The following is a 22,112-nucleotide window of genomic DNA, read 5'->3' as shown; positions in this document are numbered from 1 at the left end:
GGGTGGGTAATCAAAGCGTGGTACTGGAGTAAGAATAGACTTAAGATTGGAGAAAATAGAGTCCAGAATTCGATCCACACATACATGTCAAGTGACTTTTGACAAGCTTGCATTGTGCGTCTTCCCTGTCCATGACTTCTGACTGCTCCTGGCAACCACTGGTCTGATGCCTATCGCTACGAATGAGATCTGCCTGTTTTAGATCTGCTTGTAAATGGACTCAAAGCAAAAGGATTTCATAACTGGCAAGTCAGGGGCATAGTTTGATTCGGGCAGTGTTCAAATAACTCGATTAGGCATTAATCGATCCCTTGGCTCCTCCATCTTCTAGTTGACTTCACTCACAGTGTATATTCTTAAGTGGTGGCAAATATGGCCAACAGACGCTCCTGTACTATGTTCTTTCTTTTTTAAGATTTTATTGATTAATTTGTGTGAGAGAGAGAGTGCACAGAGGGAGAGTGAGAGGGAGAAGTACACTCCTTGTTGAGCAGGGAGCAAGATGGGGGCCTCCATCCCAGCACCCTGGGATCATGGCCTGAGCCAAAGGCAGACACTTAACAACTGAGCCACCCAGGTGCCCTGAAATAAAATCTTAAAAAAAAAAAAAAAAACTATCGTGATATTCCACTCCTAAATATTTAAGATAATATCCTTGAAAAATAAGGGAATTTCCTATGTAACCACTATAAATTATAACAAGAGATAAACAGTCATTCCCTAATACCCAGATTAATCCATTAAAATGATTGATTTAAAAGAAATGTTTAAAAGAAAGTGAGAATAATTATAGAACACAATTTAATAAATTTCTATTTGAATATTAAATTTTGTGTGTTAAACATATGCTTGTCATCTGGAAGGTAATAATGTTAAGAGCAACACAGTGTCTCATTATATTTTTTTTCTTGTGAACTTATATTCCTCATCATGTAGTTAAAGCCATTTCATGATTTATAGATAATCTAGCAAAAGTTGAGAATTTACTCCAGAATGGATTTTTTTGGCCTCCTTTGTTGTGTTTTGTTAAAAATGGGGTAAGCTTGAAAGTAAGGAAAAATGAGAATTGGCAAAATAAAAGATACTCAGGGTCTCCCCCTACCCTGGAAGTTAATATTCTTTATATTATTTTAGTGAAAATTTGAATTAGTAGCACGTGGCTGGTTCAGTTGGTAAAGCATGTGATTCTTGATCTGGGGTCATGAGTTTGAGCCCCATGTTGGGTATAGAGTTTACTTAATTAAAAAATATATATACATGCATACATGTGTATCTATCTATATTATACCGTCTATAAAAAAGTTCAAATTAATTTCCATCTACAAGTGGTGACCCAGTAAATTAGTAAAGATGCCACACAGTTTCCCTGTCCATCTCATTCTTGGCCATACTTCTGTTTCCCGTATTCTTAGAATGAGAGAATATAGCATCTGCTAGAAATTAAAACTGTTAGGTCTAGCCACATGAATGTAAGCTAAGTTTCCCATCCACTCTCCAAAGATGTTGAGAAACACATCTTTTCTAGCCCAGAACACCAGCGGGTATGTCTCACTTCTGGTTGCACATAGATCCGTTTTCTCAAAGCACAGCATTGCTTACACTTCTGCCATCTGTCCCATTTATGAATTTTGCGAAAAAGCGTGAAACTTTGGTATGATTTTTCTTACTGAGCGATGACTAGTTTAATGAGGTGGGCAATCAATTCGTGTGTTCGATATTGTAAGTGAACTAACATATATTTTCCTTCTAGTGAGCAATCCCTGTGGTACCAACAATGGTGGCTGTTCTCATCTCTGCCTCATCAGAGCAGGAGGAAATGGATTCACCTGTGAGTGTCCAGATGACTTCCAAACCCTTCGTTTGGGTACCCTCTCTGTCTGCGTGCCCAGGTGTTCCAGCACCCAGTTCCGGTGTGCCAACAGTGAAAAGTAAGGCTTGCTCTTCCCTCTGCCCACTGCCTCTCCATCCCCTTGGATGGACACACACAGAACTTTGAGGGTCCAGGGGATGGGAGTTTCCTAATGAATTAAGATTTGGGATAGTTAATGTGGCTCATTTGGAATGCGCCAAGACACTCAAGTCTCCAATCTCAGATAATTTCTTTCATGGATAGAAGCAGTTTGTTAAGCAAAACGTATGCAAGTATTTCTCTGTAGAGAAGGAGCTAGAAACTACGTGTTTTTTTTTTTTTTTTAATTTCTAATAAATTGTCTTAGGTGTCAGGACCAAGATTGTATATGTGTACACTGAAAAGTGGCCCTCAAGAGTGGTAGAATTTCCAGTAAAGGGTCAGTATCCAAAATACCCAAACTTAACAAAACTCAACACCCAAGAAACAAATAATCCAGTTAAGCAGTCGGGAGAAGACATGAACAGACATTTTTTTTCCCAAAGGATACATCCAAATGGCCAGTAGACATATGAGAAGATGCCAAATACCACACATCGTCAGGGAAATTGAAACCAAAACATAATGAGATACCACTTCACCCCTGTCAGAATGGCTAAGATTAACAATACAGGAAATAACAGGTGTTGACGAGGATGTGGAGGAAGGGGAGCCCTCCTACACCATTGGTTGCAATACGAGCTGGTGCAGCCACTCTGGAAAACAGGATGGAGGCTCCTCACAAAGTTAGGAGCTACCCTATGACCCAGCGAGCACACTGCTAGGTGTTTACCAAAAAGATACAAAAAGACTGATTTGAAGGAACACATGCACCGTGAAGTTAAAGCAGCCTCATCAAGAATAGCTAAATTATAGACTGAGGAATGGATAAAGAAAGATGTGGTATACCTATGAGAGAGTATTACTCAGCCATCAAAAAAGAATCAAATGTTGTCATTTGTAGTGATGTGGATGGAGCTAGACTGTATTATGCTAAGCAAAATAAATTCGTCAGAGCAAGACAAATACCATATGATCTCACTCATATATGGAATTTAAGAAACAAAACAGGTGAACCTAGGGGAAGGGGGAAAAAAGAAAGGGAAGCAAAGCCTTTAAGAAACAAAACTGAGGATCATAGAGGAAGGAAGGGCAAAAGCAAGATGAAGTCAGAGAGGGAGACAGACCATAAGAGACTCTTTTTTTTTTTTTTTTTTTTAAAGATTTTATTTATTTATTTGACAGAGAGAAATCACAAGTAGATGGAGAGGCATGCAGAGAGAGAGAGAGAGGGAAGCAGGCTCTCTGCTCAGCGGGACTCGATCCCAGGACTCTGAGATCATGACCTGAGCCGAAGGCAGCGGCTTAACCCACTGAGCCACCCAGGCGCCCCAAGAGACTCTTAATCATAGGAAACAAATGGAAGGTTGCCTGGAGGGGAGAGGGTTAGGGGATGGGGTATTTCGGTGATAGACATTAAGGAGGGCATGTGATGTAATGAGCACTGGGTGTTTTTTTTTTTAAAGATTTTATTTATTTAATTGACAGAGAGAGAGAGAGCACAAGTAAGCAGAATGGCAGGCAGAGGGAGAGAGAGGAGCAGGCTCTCTGCAGCAGGGAGCCTGATGTGGGGCTCGATCCCAGGACCCTGAGATCATGACCTGAGCCGAAGGCAGAGGCTTTAACCCACTGAGCCACCCAGGCGCCCCAGCACTGGGTGTTTTATAAGACTGATGAATCACTGAACTCTACCTCTGAAACTAATACACTGTATGTTAATTAACTGTATTTTTAAAAAGACTTAGCTGTAGAGAACAAACAGGGTTTCTAGAGGGGTGGTAGTTGGGGGTGGGCTAAATGAATGATGGGGATTAAGAGGACACTTGTGCTGAGCACTGAGTATTATGTGTAAGTGATGAATCACTAAATGCTACTTCTGAAACTTACAGTACACTATATGTTAACTAAATATAACTTAAATAAAAATCTGGAAAAAAAAAAGAAAAAATAAGTGGTAGAGTTTCTCTGTCTTTCACACTCATACACTGGCCTAGATTCTTAGTATTATGCCGGAGGATCCAGGATTACACATTTACATCCACTTTTGATTATTTGTATCTGTTACAAAACATGGCCACAGTGGCCATAATCCATTGGTGACTGGGGGTACTGAGTCAGAGGGAGGAGACATTAATGCAAACCATTGCATTTAAGATCCAATGGCAGATTGTTTTGATGATTAAATAAAATACCTTAGATTAAGAAACTAGCATTTATTGATCTTGACCCAGGCTTTCAATAAATGTAAATGCCTTCTGCCTTCCCAACCAGTACCCACCAGTCTGTTATGTCACCCCAGCCGACAGTCCCAACCATTTCCTGCTACCAGAACCATAGCCCTACACACATAGTCCACTGTGTTCTGTGGCAGGAATGTAATCATTAGGTCAGAGCATTTTGTCAGAGCATTTTCTCAGCATGAATTTGGGTCTTAACAAACCTGGTCCATCTCCTCTAGTAATGTTTTCTCTGAAAATACACCACAGTAAAGGAGCTCATGCATGTTATTACCTGGAATTCAGTTTTGATGTCTTCTCTTCAGGTAGCCTCTACCCTCTGTGCTTTGCTAAGAGAAACACTGTGTTTTCTCTGTGCAGGTGTATTCCTATCTGGTGGAAATGCGACGGGCAGAGAGACTGCTCAGACGGCTCTGACGAGCCGGTGCTTTGCCCACGGCGCTACTGCCGGCTGGGACAGTTCCAGTGCAAGGACGGCAACTGCACCAGCTCACATTTCCTGTGCAATGCTCACCAAGATTGCCCTGATGGCTCAGACGAGGACCAGATTCTCTGCGGTGTGTTCAGTTACCGTCTTTGGGCCACTTCTGTAGTAGATTGTGAACAATCATGATTCTGTGGGGATTTTCTGCATGTCCTAACCCCCAGACCAGTTCAGAGTCCTAGGAAAAAAGTCAAGAGCCCATCCTATATTTTTATGAGGTTCTTAAGATAGACTAGGGTCTCTGCAAGGCCGAGTGTTGAGGTAGACGGTGTGTTGTCTTTGGTGGTTTGGTGCCATGTGCTGTGCATGGAATCCTCCTCAAGAGTGAACACTGGGGGCCAAAGGGAAGGCTTCCTACTCTCATTTTAAGGATGCTTATGTGATATTTGTTAGTGTTTCCATTTTTTTAAAAGCAAAGGGGGAAAACCCTCCCAAACTGAAAACAACACATTGACAATAGCAGCAAACACAAAGTTTGAGAAATACTGTCCATTAGGAGAATAGGGATGGGAGGTGGCCATCAGAATTTAGTAGGCCATCAGTGACACTGTCTTTAACCCCTAATTCTGCATGCAAGAGAAAGATATTTAAGAATTTAGGAGTCAGTAATAGTCAAGTGAATAACTGACGTTGTCGTGGTATTGGCTGATAATAAGTGCGTTAGGACAAAAGTACTCTAAAAAAGAAGTTAGGATGAAGCTCTCGAAGATCCCTCCATGTAAATCAGGAGCTTCTGTCCATAACACCTCGCAACCAAATGCCCCTCCCTGCAGAGCATCACCACTGCCAGTCCAACGAATGGCAGTGTGCCAACAAACGGTGCATCCCCGAAGCCTGGCGTTGTGACTCGGAGAACGACTGCGGGGATAACTCGGATGAAGATGTCTACAACTGTGCCAGTCGGCTCTGCCAGCCGGGCTACTTCAAGTGTGCTAATAATCACTGCATCCCTCAGCACTGGAAGTGTGATGTGGACAATGACTGTGGCGACTACTCGGATGAGCCCATGCCCGAATGCTGTGAGTTCTGCGGGAGGGACATGTGGGAGCACGGATGGGAAAGCAGGAGGACCCGTGTGGATTGCGAGATGACAGGGAAGCCCCTACTTCAGCCCCGTGGCACCTTCCGTCTTGGCTCTTCCTGCTAATTCTGGCACTTGAGGAAAGTATAGCTGTATGGTTGGCAGGTGGAACCAGACCTTGTTCCGAAAGAGGCTCATTCCTCTGTACTCTGGATATCTTAACTCTACAAAATACGATCACAAGAACTTCCATTTGTGTATGTCTAGCACTTTCTCATTTGAGCCTCAGCGAAACACTGCCCAGTAGGGAATGTACATTTACCAATTTCCATTTTCCAGGTGAGGAAACTGAGGCTCACCTTAAGTAGTTGGTCACGTTTCTGTTGAGTGGTAGAGCTGACACCCAGGTGTTTTTTTGCTTCAAGCCCAGGCCTTCCCCTCCTCCACCACCCCCCTGCCCCGTAGTTAATCCTGTAACACAAATGAAGGATACTTTGACAGGGAGGAAACTTAAGATGCTTTCTGCTCTGGGTAAATAGATCACACCTAAAACAACACACGTGGCCAGAATCAATCCAATTGGTAACACGGTAATTGTCTCCTCAGCACCAGGTCCTTCATATGACAATGCGAAGATGTCTTTTGGACTGAGCATTCAGTTCCAACTTTGCTTTTTCCTGTCTTTTCAGTGAGCCATCGCTGTGACAACCATACAGAATTCAGCTGCAGAACGAACTACCGCTGCATCCCACAGTGGGCTGTGTGTAACGGTTTCGATGATTGCAGGGACAACAGCGATGAGCAAGGCTGTGGTAGGAGGGGCTGCAGGGGTGTGGGGGAGGGGCAAGAGCCCAGAAGTGTCAGGTGCGCTCTGGGTGAGGAGAGTGCCTTTCCCATGTCCTTGCTCCTCCAATTACCTCTGAAAAAGCATCATCTATTGATCTTTCTAGTAACACGTTACTTTTTTTTTTTTAAGCATTTAACGGACTTTGGGGGAGTTTAATTTATATCCTCTTAAATGAAATCCCATCCCGAGGAATGTTGGAATTGGGGAAGACATTATTAAGATATTAGGAACTTACATAATTTCTCCTAAATGTGGAATCGTTATTTGCACTTGACAAGTTTAAATTGTCTAATTTTATAGATTTATTGAAACTGATGGAAGGGGGTAGAGAAAAGATTTGATACCTATCTCTAAAAAGAATAATTCAAAATCAGAACATTTCTTATTTGGAGATTTTCATATTCCAAATGTCTTTCTGTCCGTATCTTCTACGAGAAAGCTGTTAAGTCACATTGGCAACATGGAAAGAACTTAGGGACAGAAGGTCAAATGAATTAATAGAATCTGTCAAGATTAGCCATACACTTCAACTGGAAACCTGAATGTCTGTGAGTGCATGTTAGGTTTAGTTGGCAGAAAGGCAGATGATGGGTTATTTTAACACTGAATTTAATAACACTGAATTTAACCAACTGAAGGCAGTGAGATGGAAATGTTCTGTTAGCATCACTTAATCTTCCTCTCCAGGTCTTTGTTGCAAATTAGAAGCCAGATGCCAATTCATTTTTTGAGCAGTTGCTCCAAAAAAGAATGAATCTAGTTTAAAGCAGTTTAAAGTTGAAGTAGGATAGGTTCAGGTTGGCCAAAAGAGGAATATTGACCGTGAATGCTGCTAGCATTCCTCTCTCTGGAAGCTTTGAGAATATGGGAGCATAATTCTCCAGTTGTCTCACAAGAAAGCCAGTGCTACCTTGGCGTTTCTTGACCTCCAGCTTCTGAAGTCTTTGCAATGACTGTGCTTTGTAGAGGAGAGGACGTGCAAACCTTCCGGGGAATTTCGCTGTAATAATCACCACTGTATCCCTCTTCGCTGGAGGTGTGATGGGCACGATGACTGTGGAGATCACTCAGATGAGGAGAACTGTGGTGAGTGTTCATGGTTCTCCTGTCTTTATGTGCTGCCAGAGTTGTGCTTTCTGTTCTTCACCCATAATTCAGTTCTCTATGCCATTCATCCTAAATGGGTAGGGTGACAATTACCTGATCGCTTGCATTCTCCTGACTAGTACATTTCCACTTTTTCTTTGACTAAAGACAGAAACATCTCCCTTTAAGATGCTTATAATGAAGTTTTGGGAGAAGGGTGTTTACCCAAGTATATGTTTTGTTTGTTTAGTTTGTTTATATCTAACTTTTTTTCTAAAAAGAGTGTGAGGTGACTTGTAATACAGGACAATTACAGTAAGATAAAGAATAGAAACAAAAATATAAGGACCAAGAGAAGTTCTAGAAGCAAAGGTGCTAACCCAAAGAATTTGCTTCTTAAGTGCTTGCCTCAAAATGGTCTTAGTAGCAGAGGAAAGAGATCTTGTATTTAGGATTGTCCTCCCCTCTCCGCCCACCCCAGAATGTCTGACTATTTTAGGAGGGCTAAGGATTAAATGACAGGTCAGGCTTTAGTTTCTTTCTCCCAATGAAGGTGCTGACTATAAGGAATTGGACAGGGAGGTCAAGGATAAGAAGCCAAAGATTTGGGTCACATCAAACTAGATAGTCCTGAGTAACTGGATATATTACCCTGCCCTAAACATAGGTCACTGATTCATGTATATGTCAATTTCAGATCGATTAATATGGAATACGTTCTTTTTTTTTTTTTTTTTTTTTTTTTTTAAGTAGGCTCCCAATGTGAGGCTTGAACTCACAAGCCCAAGATCAAGAGTCTCATTCTCTACCAGCTGAACCAGCTAGGTGCCCTGTAATATGCAATACATGATAACTTTAGTCACTTTTTGGAAGTAAGAAATGATTGCCACTTTCCATAGGCAGTTGAGGAAATATATCAGTTGACTAAAACTCAAGACAAAAGTGTGATCCAGTGGAATTTTAAATTTGAGAAAGTTAATGTTTAATCCTATAGGAGGTTATCTAGACTATCATGAAAGCAACAATTATCTTACAAGTAAATCACCTTTGGAGAAAACGCTTAATAAAGGCCCTTCTTCACATTCTTAAAATTGAGGTAGAAGGTCTAGTTTTGGAGGACACGTAGTCTGCCTGCCCAAGGAGATGGCTAGGACTCGGGACACAGGAGTGCCGGCATGCTGAGGATACTCAGGCCCTCACCAGTTTGTCTTCTGTGTATGATTCCTGGTTCCCACTGATGGCTGGGTGGCTTTCCTTTGCAGTCCCCCGGGAGTGCTCGGAGAGTGAATTTCGATGTGCTGATCACAGCTGCATTCCCTCTCGATGGGTCTGTGACCATAACAACGACTGTGGCGACAACTCCGATGAGCAGGACTGTGGTAACTGTCGGGTCTTTCAGAGGCTTACCACGGGGTGTAGTACCAGAGTCGGCATAGTTAACAGAAGAAAGGACTTCAAGTGAGAGTTCGTATGTTTTTTTAAGAGTAAAACAATTTTTTTATACTTTGTGTAATACATAAGCCTTCCCAGAGCGCAGTACCTTCCCCTCTGTATTTTCTATGCTTTATTCTTATAGTAGTCTTAACTTGTAATAGGCGAAAAGGGCAAGAAATTGTTGAAAATCTCATTTTACCTTAAATATTTCCTAGGAGCAGACTTGAATCTGCATTGTTCTTACAAACGACAACAACAAAAGCATTCATTTTTCCTACTGTTCCCTGAAAGTGTCTGTGGGGGATATATTTCTGTAGCTCCATGGTGTAGGGGTCAGGGGCAATAGACCAGGAATCATAACCCCCAAGTGACTTTTATAGCTCTTGACTCATTAAGGGTTGGGTCTAGGAATTCAGGTTTCCGAGAAAATGCTAGATGTAATAGGGGAGAGAGAGGTACTTCCATTTCCATATGTTGAATGTGGTTTTGGTGCACTTATTCCTTTTCTAGACACAGCTGTGCATTTGCCGTGCACTAGTCGTAGGGTTTGGATAGGAATGGGTTGAAGTCGTTAGTCTGTTCCCCAGACCTGTCTGAGAAGAACGAGACCTTTTGGAATGACAGTCTTTTCTCTTCAGAGATGAAGACGTGCCAGCCTGGGTATTTTCAGTGTCAGAGTGGACACTGTGTGCCTGAGCAGTCGACTTGTGATGGAGCGGCTGACTGTCTAGATGCCTCCGATGAAGCTGCTTGTCGTAAGTGTCTCGGCCCCCAGGGCCCTGATCATCTGAAATGCAGCAGATGGCCTTTTAGACCCCACCTCTTTAGCAGCCACCACTTCTTAAATGGCTAGGATGCAGGGATTTTCTCTTTGGCGCTCATTGGTAATTACCAGTTCACTTAGGGGTCTGAGTCATCATACCCAAATAGTCCTAGTAGTCATTCAGATGCATTTCATTAACCATATTTTAAATAGAGAATATAGTAAATATCTGTGCTAACAAAAATACTATCACCTGCAATACAAATTCATTGATTGAAAAAAAAAAAACCACCTCAGGTGAACGAGAACATTCAAGCAGTGAATAGATGGGTATAAAAAACTTGGATTGGGTATTAGAACGTACTGAATTGACAGCATTAACACCTTTCTGAATTGTGTGATGGCATATAAAAAGCTTAAAAATGAAGGTCAGTATGATCATTCACAGTTTAGTCTTTATGAATCACTGAATAAATATGGACTGGTTTTGATGATCTGTGATGGGTATTGTTAAGGATGTAGTTGCCACATCTTAAATCCTGGTTTCAGAGAAACTATGTAAATGGATGATGGATAGGGCCAATGCTGACACAGCTGAAGAGTTGCCCTTGCCTATGAAGAGGAAGTCCAGTGCCATCCACAGAATGACTCATGTCTTTGAAAACTGGGGTGGGACCACGGTCCTGAAGAGGTAGTCCATCACAATTTCAGGCAGTGGAAGGTGACAGTCCGTCTCGAATAAGGAAGACAGGCTGTCATGGAAAGAGTTACGGGACGAATAACAGCCTACCTTTTCAAAACTTGTTACTTTTTCTAACAGTTGGAATCTGTCTCCTCTCTACCAACAGCCACTCGCTTCCCCAATGGTGCGTATTGCTCAGCGACTATGTTCGAATGTAAAAATCACGTGTGCATCCCGTCACCTTGGAAATGTGATGGCGATAATGACTGTGGCGATGGTTCTGATGAGGAACTTCACCTGTGCCGTAAGAGGGAGATGAAGGGCGGGTTTGGGAGTGGTGTCATCTGGCAAAATCTCAATGCTTTTTCCATGGGGCGTGTGATGCCAGAGGCCAGTTGGACAATGTTTGAAAACTGGATGCATTTTACTTGGTCGTCTTTCCCAGTTCGTTGTTTGGAACATGGGAATGTTAGAATGTTAGACAGACATTCAATCCCTGTCCTTTTTAGCCCAGGGATTGGACAAAAATGCCACGTCAGTATTTCCTTCCCTTCAGAGCACTTTAATTAGGGTCCATTATATTTTCACAGCAGCATCTCCACATTTTCTTGCCACATCTTTTCTTGTTAAGAACTAACCCTGTTTTGTTTCGCTTTTAACTTGATGGATCTTGAAAAATACCTTCACCCTGTGGAACTTAGTACTTAAGTACTTAGGAAGTTGCTCCCTCAATGAGATAAAGTGCCTGCAGCCCCATTAAAAAGTGGAGAGGCAGAGACACAGCTCCATTAAAAAGCGACTAGCACTGTTTTATAATGTTGCACATCTTTCACAACAAAGAATTTCTGCAACAGTTCTGTTAACAGTACTTCTAAGAATCAGCTCTTAGGTCTGACTTTTTTATCCCCAGCCGATCTTATCATGAGTTTCTGCTTTTGTTCCTGTGTGTGATGCAAAAGCAGAAGGAGAAATCAGATAGCCAAAGCCTTCCATGTGGAAGACACGTGTATGTTGAGATTACCCAGTCTCTGGGGCCTGCACAGAGGACAAGTAAGGGACCTGGGTTCTACCTTTGGGTTCCACCTTTGGGTTCCTCACAGGTGCATAAGCATCAGCTAGAAGTTTAACTCTGGACAACAAGATGAGTCAGAGGTCAGTTGTGAAATAGCAACTTTAAATGTAAGAGGTAAGGACATTCAGGAAGGAAAGTCTGTCACCGTGTGAAATTTCATGCTCTGGAGGGTCAGTGACAACTGCAGTCAGAAAGATCACAGCAGCCTTCTTAATATTAGGATAAGTGTTCATGTATGGTCCTGCCAGCCTCTCCAGCCTCATGGCTTGTCATTGTCCGCCTCATTCTGTGCTCTGGCTGCAGGGATTATAATTCAGGTCCAAACCTGGGCTGTGCTCCTTCCTGACTCCAAATCTTCCCCCAGCCTCTTCTGATCTATATCAGCACCACGCACCCTACCCCCAACTCCCACCCCTTGCCACCATAGATGCCATGATAGCAGGTCTGGTTTGTGGCTCTTCTCAAAGTTATAATTGAATGGTTAATTGCCAAAGTCTGTTTTCCTGTGAGAATGAAAGTTCTGTGAGTTCCAGGACAGTGTCTGTGTTGTTCTGCATCGTTTCTGGCTCCTAGCACAGTGACATGGTGTGTGCTGGATCCTCAAGGTGGATTTGTGGATTGGTTCATTGAATGAACAGATGAATGGATGAATGGAGCGAGCCTGGTGCCGGCACAAGAGCGTTTAGATACTACTTCTACTCTCAACTTGCTTGTCTGTTTTGCCTTCCAGTGGATGTTTCCTGCGAATCACCGTACCGGTTCCGATGCGACAACAATCGCTGTATTTATAAGCACGAGCTGTGCAACCATGTGGATGACTGTGGAGATGGGAGCGATGAGAAGGAGGAGCAGTGTAAGCAAAGTGAAGACGAGCGAAAACTAAGGGCCCCAAGTCTTCTGCAGTTTGCAGAATGTACCTCTGGGATTTCAGTTTGTTCGGTAGAGGCTGAGCTGGACCTACGGCTGCAGATCCCCTTTGACAGTTGTTTCCAGACCATATAAACACACTCACTACTCAAATACATCCCTCCCCTGCTTATTCCCGCCTCATTGGAGCAAGTTGTCTAATTTTTTAGTCTTCATTTACGTAGTCAATAAGGGTTTTTTTGAGACATTGAGAACAAACACTAAATGCTAGTTGACTCACGCTTCACATATTAATGGTTTATTTATTTTCAAAAATGAGTTTTGGTCACTCTTCAGCCTCGAGTTGCTAATTGTTAATCTAGGCACGTGAGCTGCTGAATGCTCAGCTGAAATGATCACGCTCAAAAAGGCAGCACCGGTGTTAACAGAGCTGGTCCTATGTGCATCTTTAAAGTGGAAATTCATTTCCCAGAAGAGTTAAATTCTGGATTATTTTAAGATAGAAGTTTCAAACCGGTGGTGTTAAATGTTACAGATACTGGAAGAAAAAAATCTGCGCTTTCCTCTTGTGAGAATGTTTTAAAATCTGTCCATTGAAGGGGAGAGTTGATTAATTTGGGGGTAATTTATCTAGAGAAAAGTCAGTAAGAGAAATGATTTCCCCTGACTCCCAGTTACTTTTCTTCCGAAAAGGATGCTCTTTGGGAAAATTTAGATAAATGACTCATTTTTTTCTATGTCCCATCCTTTGTATTGCTGTGGCCTTAGAATGCTCACTGACAGCTCTGTGTCAGGACGAGGACACTCCGGCAGCACTCTGGCTTGTACTTACGTACTTACAGTTTTTTGGTTCTTTTTGGCAGAGGTGGCTCTATGGTTTTAACATCGTTCCTAGGTTTATTTGAGGCCTGGTACAAAAGGATGAAAACCAAGAAGTAGGACATTTTAAAAATTTTGAGCAGGTTTCACCTTCTCCCATTCTGTTTCCATTTCCCTTATTGCTATTGCCTTTTCTTTCTTTCTTTCTTTTTTCTTTAATGGAGCAAGACAATTGGAGCATGTGGTCAAATTTGAGAGTGGATAAAAGGGGCTGTAAGCTTACTCTTCCCAAAGAATTGGATGTTAGAGGAATCACTGCTTGCCATCAAAATAGACAAACCACAACATTTCAGTGGCTTAAAGTAGCAGAGGTTGAATTTTTTTTCTTAAGATTGATTGATTTGAGAGAGACCATGAGGCAGAGAGGGGCAGAGGGACAGGGAAACCCCAGCAGACTCTGTGCTCAGCACAGAGCCCACTACAGGGCTAGATCGCACAACTCGGAGATCATGACCTGAGCTGAAACCACGACTTGGATGCCCAACCGTCTGCACCAGCCAGGCGCCCCGGGAGCAGAGGTTGATGTAAAGTTTGATGAAGGTCAGGCAGTTCTCCATCCTGTAAGTGTGTCACCTGCAACACGTAGTCTTCAAGGTTGCCAAGCAGGAGAAGACAGAAATGAAGGAAGCATGCAGATTTGTATTTTCCCGGGCGTGGAAGTGATAGATCTTGCTTGTGCTTGTGATCCTTTGGTTGGAACTGGTCGCAGGGTTCCAATCTCACTGCAGGGAAGTGCAGGGGTTTTTAATGAATACCAGTGGTTTTGCCACAATTTGCCCTTGTGTCACTAAGAATCCGTTTATACTTTTCTTCCTATGCATAGAACACCCTGAACCTGTCCCCAAGGGACATGACTCATAGTCCCATTCAGTAACTGAAATCCAGGAGTCCTGGGTAATAGGCTTCAGTCCTGCTGTCAGTTGCAGACAAGGTTCCTCTTGGTTTGAAGAAACAAAAACTAGTTAAACAAGTTTTATTTATGCCACTCTGCCCCTAAGAGATAGTAGTAGATCAGGGGAAGCATAATAGAAATAGATCCCATTGGGCAAGAAAGAATGAGAGACTCATCACATTCACCAGCCGCTAGCAGTTCCAGAGGACCAGTGGGCACGGCTGTTTCCTTTGAGACATAGCTTTTGAATCTGCTTTATATCTTTGTTTTTCTCACGCACCTTTGTCTCAACTGATCATCGGTTACATTCAGCCCATCTAGAAAAGTAGATGGGCCATTATTTCATCCAACTTAGAGGTTTTACTGGTTATTTGTGTCTCAAAGCCTTCTAAACTTCATAATCTCACTGTTAGGACCTAAATGGAGTCAGCTTTTCCCACACATCAAATTGCTGGGCTTTATTTCTTTTCTGCTTATAAATCAACCGGCTCTTCCCTGAACTTTTTCTCTGATTGATACTCCCCTGCCAAACTCAGGTAATGGCAAGCAATGCACACTACTAGCATCCCGTTTTCTCATCTCTTTCCCTAGATCAGCAGGTTCAACAAGCAGGTGATCTGCTTTCCAATTTTTCCAAAGTGACACTTTCACCAAAGTCTTTGCCTTTGCATCATATGGGTCTCCATCTTTCCTATCTCCAATATCTCTTTCCTCATTGCTTGCCTCCTGACCATGAAGACAGCATCCCATAATTTACCTTTTTATTATGAAAGTACCTTACATTTTTACTATTCAGGGTATCTCATGCCACCTCTGCACCCAACAAATTTGCAACTCTCAGGGGTGATACCTTATGAAGACTCACTTCTCACCCAAGTAAAGGCCAGTGCATGTTGCCCAGCCCCTCCAACTTGTAGCTGGGCCACCTGAAACCCATGACTTCCAAGGTTGCCAAAGCGGGAGACACAGAAGCTTTAATTGCTTCAGTTGGGAAGTGAGACACATCACTTCCTACTCGTAGCCCATTGGCCAGAACTAGTCACATGGTTCCAACACAACTGCAAGGGAGTCGGGAATGTAGGGAAGCACAGGCTTACCTGTGAGCAATAGCTGTCTGCCACACAGGGAAGCATCTTGTTCCACAGAAGAGAAAGTTTTGACTTTGACTTGAACTTCTGTTCTTAAATTACAGGTTTAGCTTCGACCTCTAGACCTTGTACAGAAAACGAATTTAAGTGTAGCAATGGACATTGCATTTCACAGTCTCTTGTATGCGATGATGTTGATGATTGTGGTGACCATTTTGATGAAACTGGTTGCAGTAAGTAAATATTGATTATTGTATTTCATCGTAATAACTCGGGTTTACCTAACGAGAGTGTGCAATAACGTAAAGAACATAACCACATATTTCTCTTTATTTTGTGCTCTGAATTGCAATCAAGCCTGTAGCTAGCTGTTACTGAGCAGGTACTCTATACCAGACATTGTGCTAAACACTACAAGGATTATCTCATTTTACCCTTGTAACAACCCCGTGAGCTGAGAATGTTCACCAAATTTTTTAAAAAGATTTGTTTGTTTATATGAGAGGGAGAGAGAATGGGGGTGGGGAGGGGCAAAGTGAGAGGAAGAGAGAAACCCAAGCAGACTCTGTGCTAGGTGCAGAGTCGGACGTGGGGCTCCATCTTATGACCCTGAGATCATGAGTTAGATGCTTAACCAGCTGTGCTAGCCAGGTGCCCCTCAAGTATTTTTTTTAATGAGGAAACTGGCTTGCAGGTATGAAAAACCTGCATGTCTTTTTGCCATCAAGAGGCTGAGGATTTAAATTCTGATCTGCCTAACTCCAGAGCATCTCCCCCCAGTTAACTAGGTGCCTCTCAGCACCTTAAAGCTGTGTATTTTGTTTTCTAGTCTGCGTATTTTTTTCCCGCCTTAAGCCAAATGCAGTATCCTTCGGCACTAAGGGGAAAAGCTTAACCCCATAAAGATGGGGTTGTCAGGAGGAACATTTATTTTTATTTTTAAAGTAGAGGGACTACTTTGTGTAGGAAAAAGATAAGGAACACAATCAAGGAGTGGTTCTAGTTCAGTATTGTGATGGAAATGTTGGAATGGCATGTTAATAATTCACACCTTTTTAGTCCTTTAGAGCTCTTAGGAAATCCTTGCACATACATTATCTAATTTGTCACTCAAACAAACCCCACTGGGTTACTATTATGTCTTATCTGTATAAATAATCTCAGAGAGCTTAAGAAGTTGCTTGAGGTCATACAGTGTGGCAGAGGCAGAATTTGAATAGTTTTGTGACTCCAGATGACGAGAGCTGGCCTCTAGTTTCCTTGGCCACTACCTGTGCCCCTTTGGGCATCAACTGACCTCTCCTGGCCTCAGTTGCTTCATAGGAAAACCAAAAAAAGTTCTTCAGACTCTAGGAGCCCATGACTTAGTCATCTTAGCTCCACATATTTTTTAACTTCTTAGGCTTTAATGTTTTTTTTTCCTGAGACTTCCCAGTGATTTCCGGGCAACTTTTCTCCTGTGTGAGTTACAAAGGAGGGTAACTAATTGATCATTAATGCATTGATTTGTCCTTTATTTTACGTACTTGCCTAGTGGACCTTGGAATTTTTTTTTTTTTTTTTTAGATTTTATTTATTTATCTATCAGAGAGGGCGGGGGAGAGAGTGAGCACAGGCAGACAGAAATGGCAGGCAGAGGCAGAGGGAGAAGCAGGCTCCCTGCTGAGCAAGGAGCCTGATGTGGAACTCCCATCCGAGGATGCTGGGATCATGACCTGAGCCTAAGGCAGCTGCTTAACCAGCTGAGCCACCCAGGCGTCCTGGGGCTTGGAATTTTTGACATAGCAATGTGACTTGATTAAATATTTTAAAATGCATGATCATGACAGGATTTGCAAAACTGGGTGTTAGATTTGAGTTCTGGTGCTGAGACGGATAAGTAAGCTGTTCCAAGAGTTTAGAGTATTTTCTAGTTGGGCTTGGGTCAAACCTTAGTTTCTCTTTTAGTTAGCCATTTAAAAAGCTTAACAATTGACTACAGTCCTTTTAATTCAAATAACATTCGATTAAAAGCAGGACTTATTTAAAGAAATAAGTAGCATAGGTATTAATTTAAGGTACAGAAATAGCATTTGTTTTTAGGTATTAAGTGAATATGTGATAGTGTATCAGTCTTACTGCTGTGGGTCGATAATTTGAGACACAGAATTCTTATTTAATAATACCAGTTCTTGGGGCACCTGGGTGGCTTAGTGGTTTAAGCCTCTGCCTTTTGCTCAGGTCATGATCTCAGGGTCCTGGGATCAAGTCCTTCATCGGGCTCTCTGCTTGGCAGGGAGCCTGCTTCCCCCACTCTCTCTGCCTGCCTCTCTGCCTACTTGTGATCTCTCTGTATGTCAAATAAATAAATAAAATCCTTTTAAAAAATAAAATAAGATACCATTTCTTGGGTGCTACTAATCCCCTTGTCTTTCTTTTATTTTCCCTTTCTCCTCTTCTTACTATTTAAACAGGATCTCTGATGTTCGGTGCTTATGTTTGCTTTTTAAAAAGTATTTTAAAATCAGGAAAGGAAAGATAGGAATATTTTTAGAGTGTCATATGTTTGGGTTTGGATATGATCTGTTGTTTGTGGATTAAGATGGTGATTGTTACTGAAATAAGTCATAAGTTCCTCATATTTGGGGAAGAATCTTACAGTGTTACATGGTTTCTGCTCTTGTTTGAAGGACTCTTGTTTCATAAGAGTGTAACTCACTCAGGGGGGCACTTGGTCCAGAAATATTTATTTCCTGGGATCTTTAGTCATGTTGTAGATTTTAGAGCTAGGAGAAGATTATAGAGTCTAACATGCACATGAGACCCAAGGAGGTTATGTGACTGTCTAAAGGCTATCCAAGAATATAAAACAGGCCATATTTATTAACATTATCGAGGAGACATCACTACCAACCTTACAGAAATTTAAAAGATTATAAGGGAATAGTATGAGAAACTTCACGTCAACAAATTAGACAAATGACCAAATTCTTAGAAAGCCAGAAAGCAGTGAAGCTGACTCTGAAGAAATAAAAAAATCTAGATAGATTTATTTAGCAATGTGTAGTTCTTAAGAGCTAAACTGAGGTTTTCATGTATATAGCTTTGAAGTTTGAGCTCCAAGGGCAGCATTTCATTGCATGCTCTTGTGCTTTATTTTCTGATTTTTTTCCTTTTTTGAAACTCAGTGTTTTTAGTGTATTCAAACCATATATACTTAAATAGTCATCATATCCTTAAAGGATCCTCATTTCCTACTGTAGGAGACAGACAGATAGAAGTGTGTTTTGCTTGGGAAGAAATGAGCAGGAAATACTACAGTCTCATTGGCTAAAATATTCAGAAGCCTGTGACCTAGAGATATTTTATTTGAAATGCAGATAAAGCTTAAATCCTTAATGGGGATAATCACCACACTTCCCCCGCCTTGGCCTCCATTATCACTCATTAGGTGTGTTCATCTTTGTCTGCTTCCTTGTAAGATCTAGGTTTGAGGGTAGATGGAGACTCAGGATAGAAGAAGCAAACTTACAATAATAACAAAAATGAAAGCCAGATGGCTTTGACAGATATTGGCAGAGATAAGAACTCAGGGCAATGATAAGCAGTGAAGTGTGAGGATGGTATCTGAAATGTTAAAAGTCTGTCCTGGAGTGTCTGGACCCCAGGATAGCACAGATAACAAGAGTCATTCATATAAGCCCTATAAAAATGAACCACTGTTGAATTTTTTCTTTGTATTACGAAAGCTGTGAAATCCAGAAAAATATATTGATGATCAAAAGTAAAAATCACTGGACTCCCATAACTAAAAGCAAACTAATCTTAAGTTTGGTGTATTTCATTGTCTTTCTTTGCACATATACGTGCAAAAATCAATTCTTAATATTAAAAAATTTAAAGATATATTCTATATTTAGTATTACTATCTTTCCCTCCATTTTTGTTAATAGATATTTTCCATGTAGATCATAACTCATTGATTGTAAGATGCATATTTATTTTCACATTTAAATATCTCTGAAACAAGAATAGTTCTTCAATTGATAACATGCCGGAGTGTAAGTCCCAGAGTGTTTCCATTTTAGCATTATATAAAATAGGGCATCAATAGTGTCTTACTTGGGTTTGATAAAACACAGTAAACAGTAATTGTTCAAGTTGTTTTCAGAATTTTATCAACAATTTATAATCCTTAAACATAAATCATAGTACACCTTTTTTATTCCTTTTTGAGGGAAAATGCATTAATGTGGAATAGCTGTACAATAAAGTGAGTATTTTTAAAGTCCTTGATTCATACATGTTGCAAAATTTCTTTCCATGTGTGCCACTTTATGGTTCTTAAAGCAGTTGGATGACTGATAACTATATGCATGTTACTGTGCCCTGGCCAACACTTGGTATGTGTACACATATCTCTGTTGGTCGTCTTAAAACATTATAATTTCCTCCTGTTTGTTATGTTGCTTTAAACTGTACCATTGTTCTTTATTACACACATAACAGGATATATATTACACATACTACATCTATCTTAATCCCTATTTCATATATATGTATATATACACATATATGTATGTATACACATATGAACCATCTACATCATACATACATGTGCATGTATACATACATGTATATATGTACACACACGTGTATGTATGTATGTATGTATGTAGCAGATGGTTACAGTTGTAAAGAGCCCCAGACTTCATAGTTATGCACTCTGGAATTGGATGCTCTGGGAAGCCTGGCAGTGCTGAGTACAGTGGGAAGATTGCCTCAAGCATCTAACATTATATACAATTATATAAATGACATTTGCCCCATTACCAGATATCTGAATATACAGAAGCCTTCAGTCTTCTACAAAGACTTACGGAAAGGGATTATCTTGAGATGTCTTACAGTAGACTGTAGGTAGATTTATACCTTTTATTTGTAATGCTGAGATTGTTTTTCCCAGACACAGGAAAAGAAAGATCATGTGCAGAGAATCTATGTGAACAAAACTGTACACAGTTAAGTGAAGGAGGCTTTATCTGCTCCTGTAGACCTGGGTTTGAAGCCAGTATGTTGGACAGAAACTCCTGTGACGGTAAGTATATTTACTCCAATTCCCATTAGGAGATGCTCATACATCAGGTTATCTACTCATTCCCTTTTATTAAACCACTGTTTTATTCCCTTAATGGGGCTAAACTCTTAGTTCTAGTTCATTAAAATACTTAAGTGCACAAATAATTATACTGTTAGAGGGTGATGATCAGTTCTGAATGAGAGTGTAAGCTGTAATTCAAGGTGTATATAACCTGTGATGACAAATGTTAAGATTTTGTGTCTTAATTTCTTGGGTCATGGAAAAAAAACAAAAAGCAATACTCAGGGATGCCAGTTACCTTTGTTCCATGCTCTCTTGCCAGTCCCTAGCAGATGGCTAGGCAGTAATGTCTGTGGAATTGATAAGACTCACAAAGTGTTAAGAAGCAATGCCTGCTTATTTTATCAGTGTGGGCGATCAGATTTTTAAAAAATAAAGTTTTACTTTCTTCATCAAAGTCCAAAGTCCAATAGCACACCTACTTTATTTATTACACACCTACTTTATTACATACCTACTTAGGCCAGACGTAAGTGAGATCTAAGGTATGGAGTTGGAAGGTAGCTTATCAAGATGGTAAGGAATGAGTAGAATTTCATTATTTGAATTTGCTTTTTCTAACTCATGACGTTTCATGCTCAGGTGACTGAGAGAGTTCTTTCAGAAGCTGAAGCTTAAGAACTCAGTGAAGAAACCGAATGAAAAAAAGTCCCCCTCCTGAAGCTAGTTAGGCCAAGAGAAGTGATATACCAAACAACCCCAACATCCAGCAGCTTTCCAAAAGTGAATGTTTTGCTTGGCTATTGCACAGAATCACTCTGTTGTAGTTGAACCCTGTCTTCATCGCTTATTAGCTTTGGGACTTTGGGTTTAGGCATCGTCCATATTGCAGAGTCATTTTGGAGAATTAAATGAGCCACAAGCATGAAAAGCATGTGAAACAATGTCTGAAGCTTAGGAAGTGCTCCACAAATGATCGCATCATTGCCTGTCTTCCTCTGCAGCCTTCTCCGGCTTCATTGCTTATGACTTTGGATTTCAATAGAGGCAGGGCCTGGAAGGAATGGTTAGGAGCAGATGTTGCATATTTGCTTTTGTTTTATCTGCAGACATCAATGAATGTGAGCAATTTGGGGTTTGTCCCCAGAACTGCCAGAATACCAAAGGAAGTTATGAGTGTTCCTGTGCGGAAGGCTTCAGGTCTGTGAGTGACCAGTATGGAAAACGATGCGCAGCTGATGGTATGATGGGTTCATGTTGGGATTAATCAGTTGACTTTCAGAGAACTAAATGCTGATGAGTTCAATAGACCAGAAAGTGAACTTCAGACTCCAAAAGTCTTATTTTTAATTCACCAGCTACTTGTCCTCCAGTGCCCATCCAGGCTCTTCTCTCTCCTCTCCTGCCAGATTAAAACAATAACTGCAATACTGCAACAGATATGCAGGAATTAAAATAGGAGTCAGTATTGTTTATTATTCTGGGCTTAGGCTCTTGTCTGCCTTGATAAAACTTCAAAAAGTGAACAAGGTGTCGTCTTCCAGAATATTCAGACAACAAAAGCTTGCCTAGAGAGTGGTAGGGTGGTGGTCAACAGAAGGAAATTAATGAAGCCCTCCAGCTCCCACTGCAAGATCAAGGTTTGAGGCCCTGTGATTCAGGATGGATCACAAAAAACAGTCACATTCAGTCAGGGCAAATCAAGGACATTCTGTTGATAAATTTTTTTTAT

General features: G+C 41.2%; 1 protein-coding gene across 2 annotated transcripts in view; it reads left to right on the top strand.

Annotated features, from left to right (window-relative positions):
* LRP2 (LDL receptor related protein 2) overlaps positions 1 to 22,112 on the top strand; it is a 201,900-nt gene that overhangs the window by 158,716 nt on the left and 21,072 nt on the right. For both annotated transcript variants that reach the window (XM_032355866.1, XM_032355865.1), the window contains exons 54-65: positions 1,751 to 1,928; positions 4,546 to 4,742; positions 5,443 to 5,688; positions 6,380 to 6,502; positions 7,504 to 7,623; positions 8,886 to 9,002; positions 9,696 to 9,812; positions 10,669 to 10,806; positions 12,305 to 12,427; positions 15,405 to 15,533; positions 20,246 to 20,377; positions 21,490 to 21,621. In XM_032355866.1, the coding sequence (XP_032211757.1) occupies positions 1,751 to 1,928; positions 4,546 to 4,742; positions 5,443 to 5,688; positions 6,380 to 6,502; positions 7,504 to 7,623; positions 8,886 to 9,002; positions 9,696 to 9,812; positions 10,669 to 10,806; positions 12,305 to 12,427; positions 15,405 to 15,533; positions 20,246 to 20,377; positions 21,490 to 21,621 (1,752 nt within the window). The remainder of the gene's footprint in view (positions 1 to 1,750; positions 1,929 to 4,545; positions 4,743 to 5,442; positions 5,689 to 6,379; positions 6,503 to 7,503; positions 7,624 to 8,885; positions 9,003 to 9,695; positions 9,813 to 10,668; positions 10,807 to 12,304; positions 12,428 to 15,404; positions 15,534 to 20,245; positions 20,378 to 21,489; positions 21,622 to 22,112) is intronic.

This window comes from Mustela erminea, chromosome 8, assembly GCF_009829155.1.
Source record: "Mustela erminea isolate mMusErm1 chromosome 8, mMusErm1.Pri, whole genome shotgun sequence".
Lineage (NCBI taxonomy): Eukaryota > Metazoa > Chordata > Mammalia > Carnivora > Mustelidae > Mustela > Mustela erminea.
This window is presented reverse-complemented; position numbering and strand designations above follow the sequence as displayed.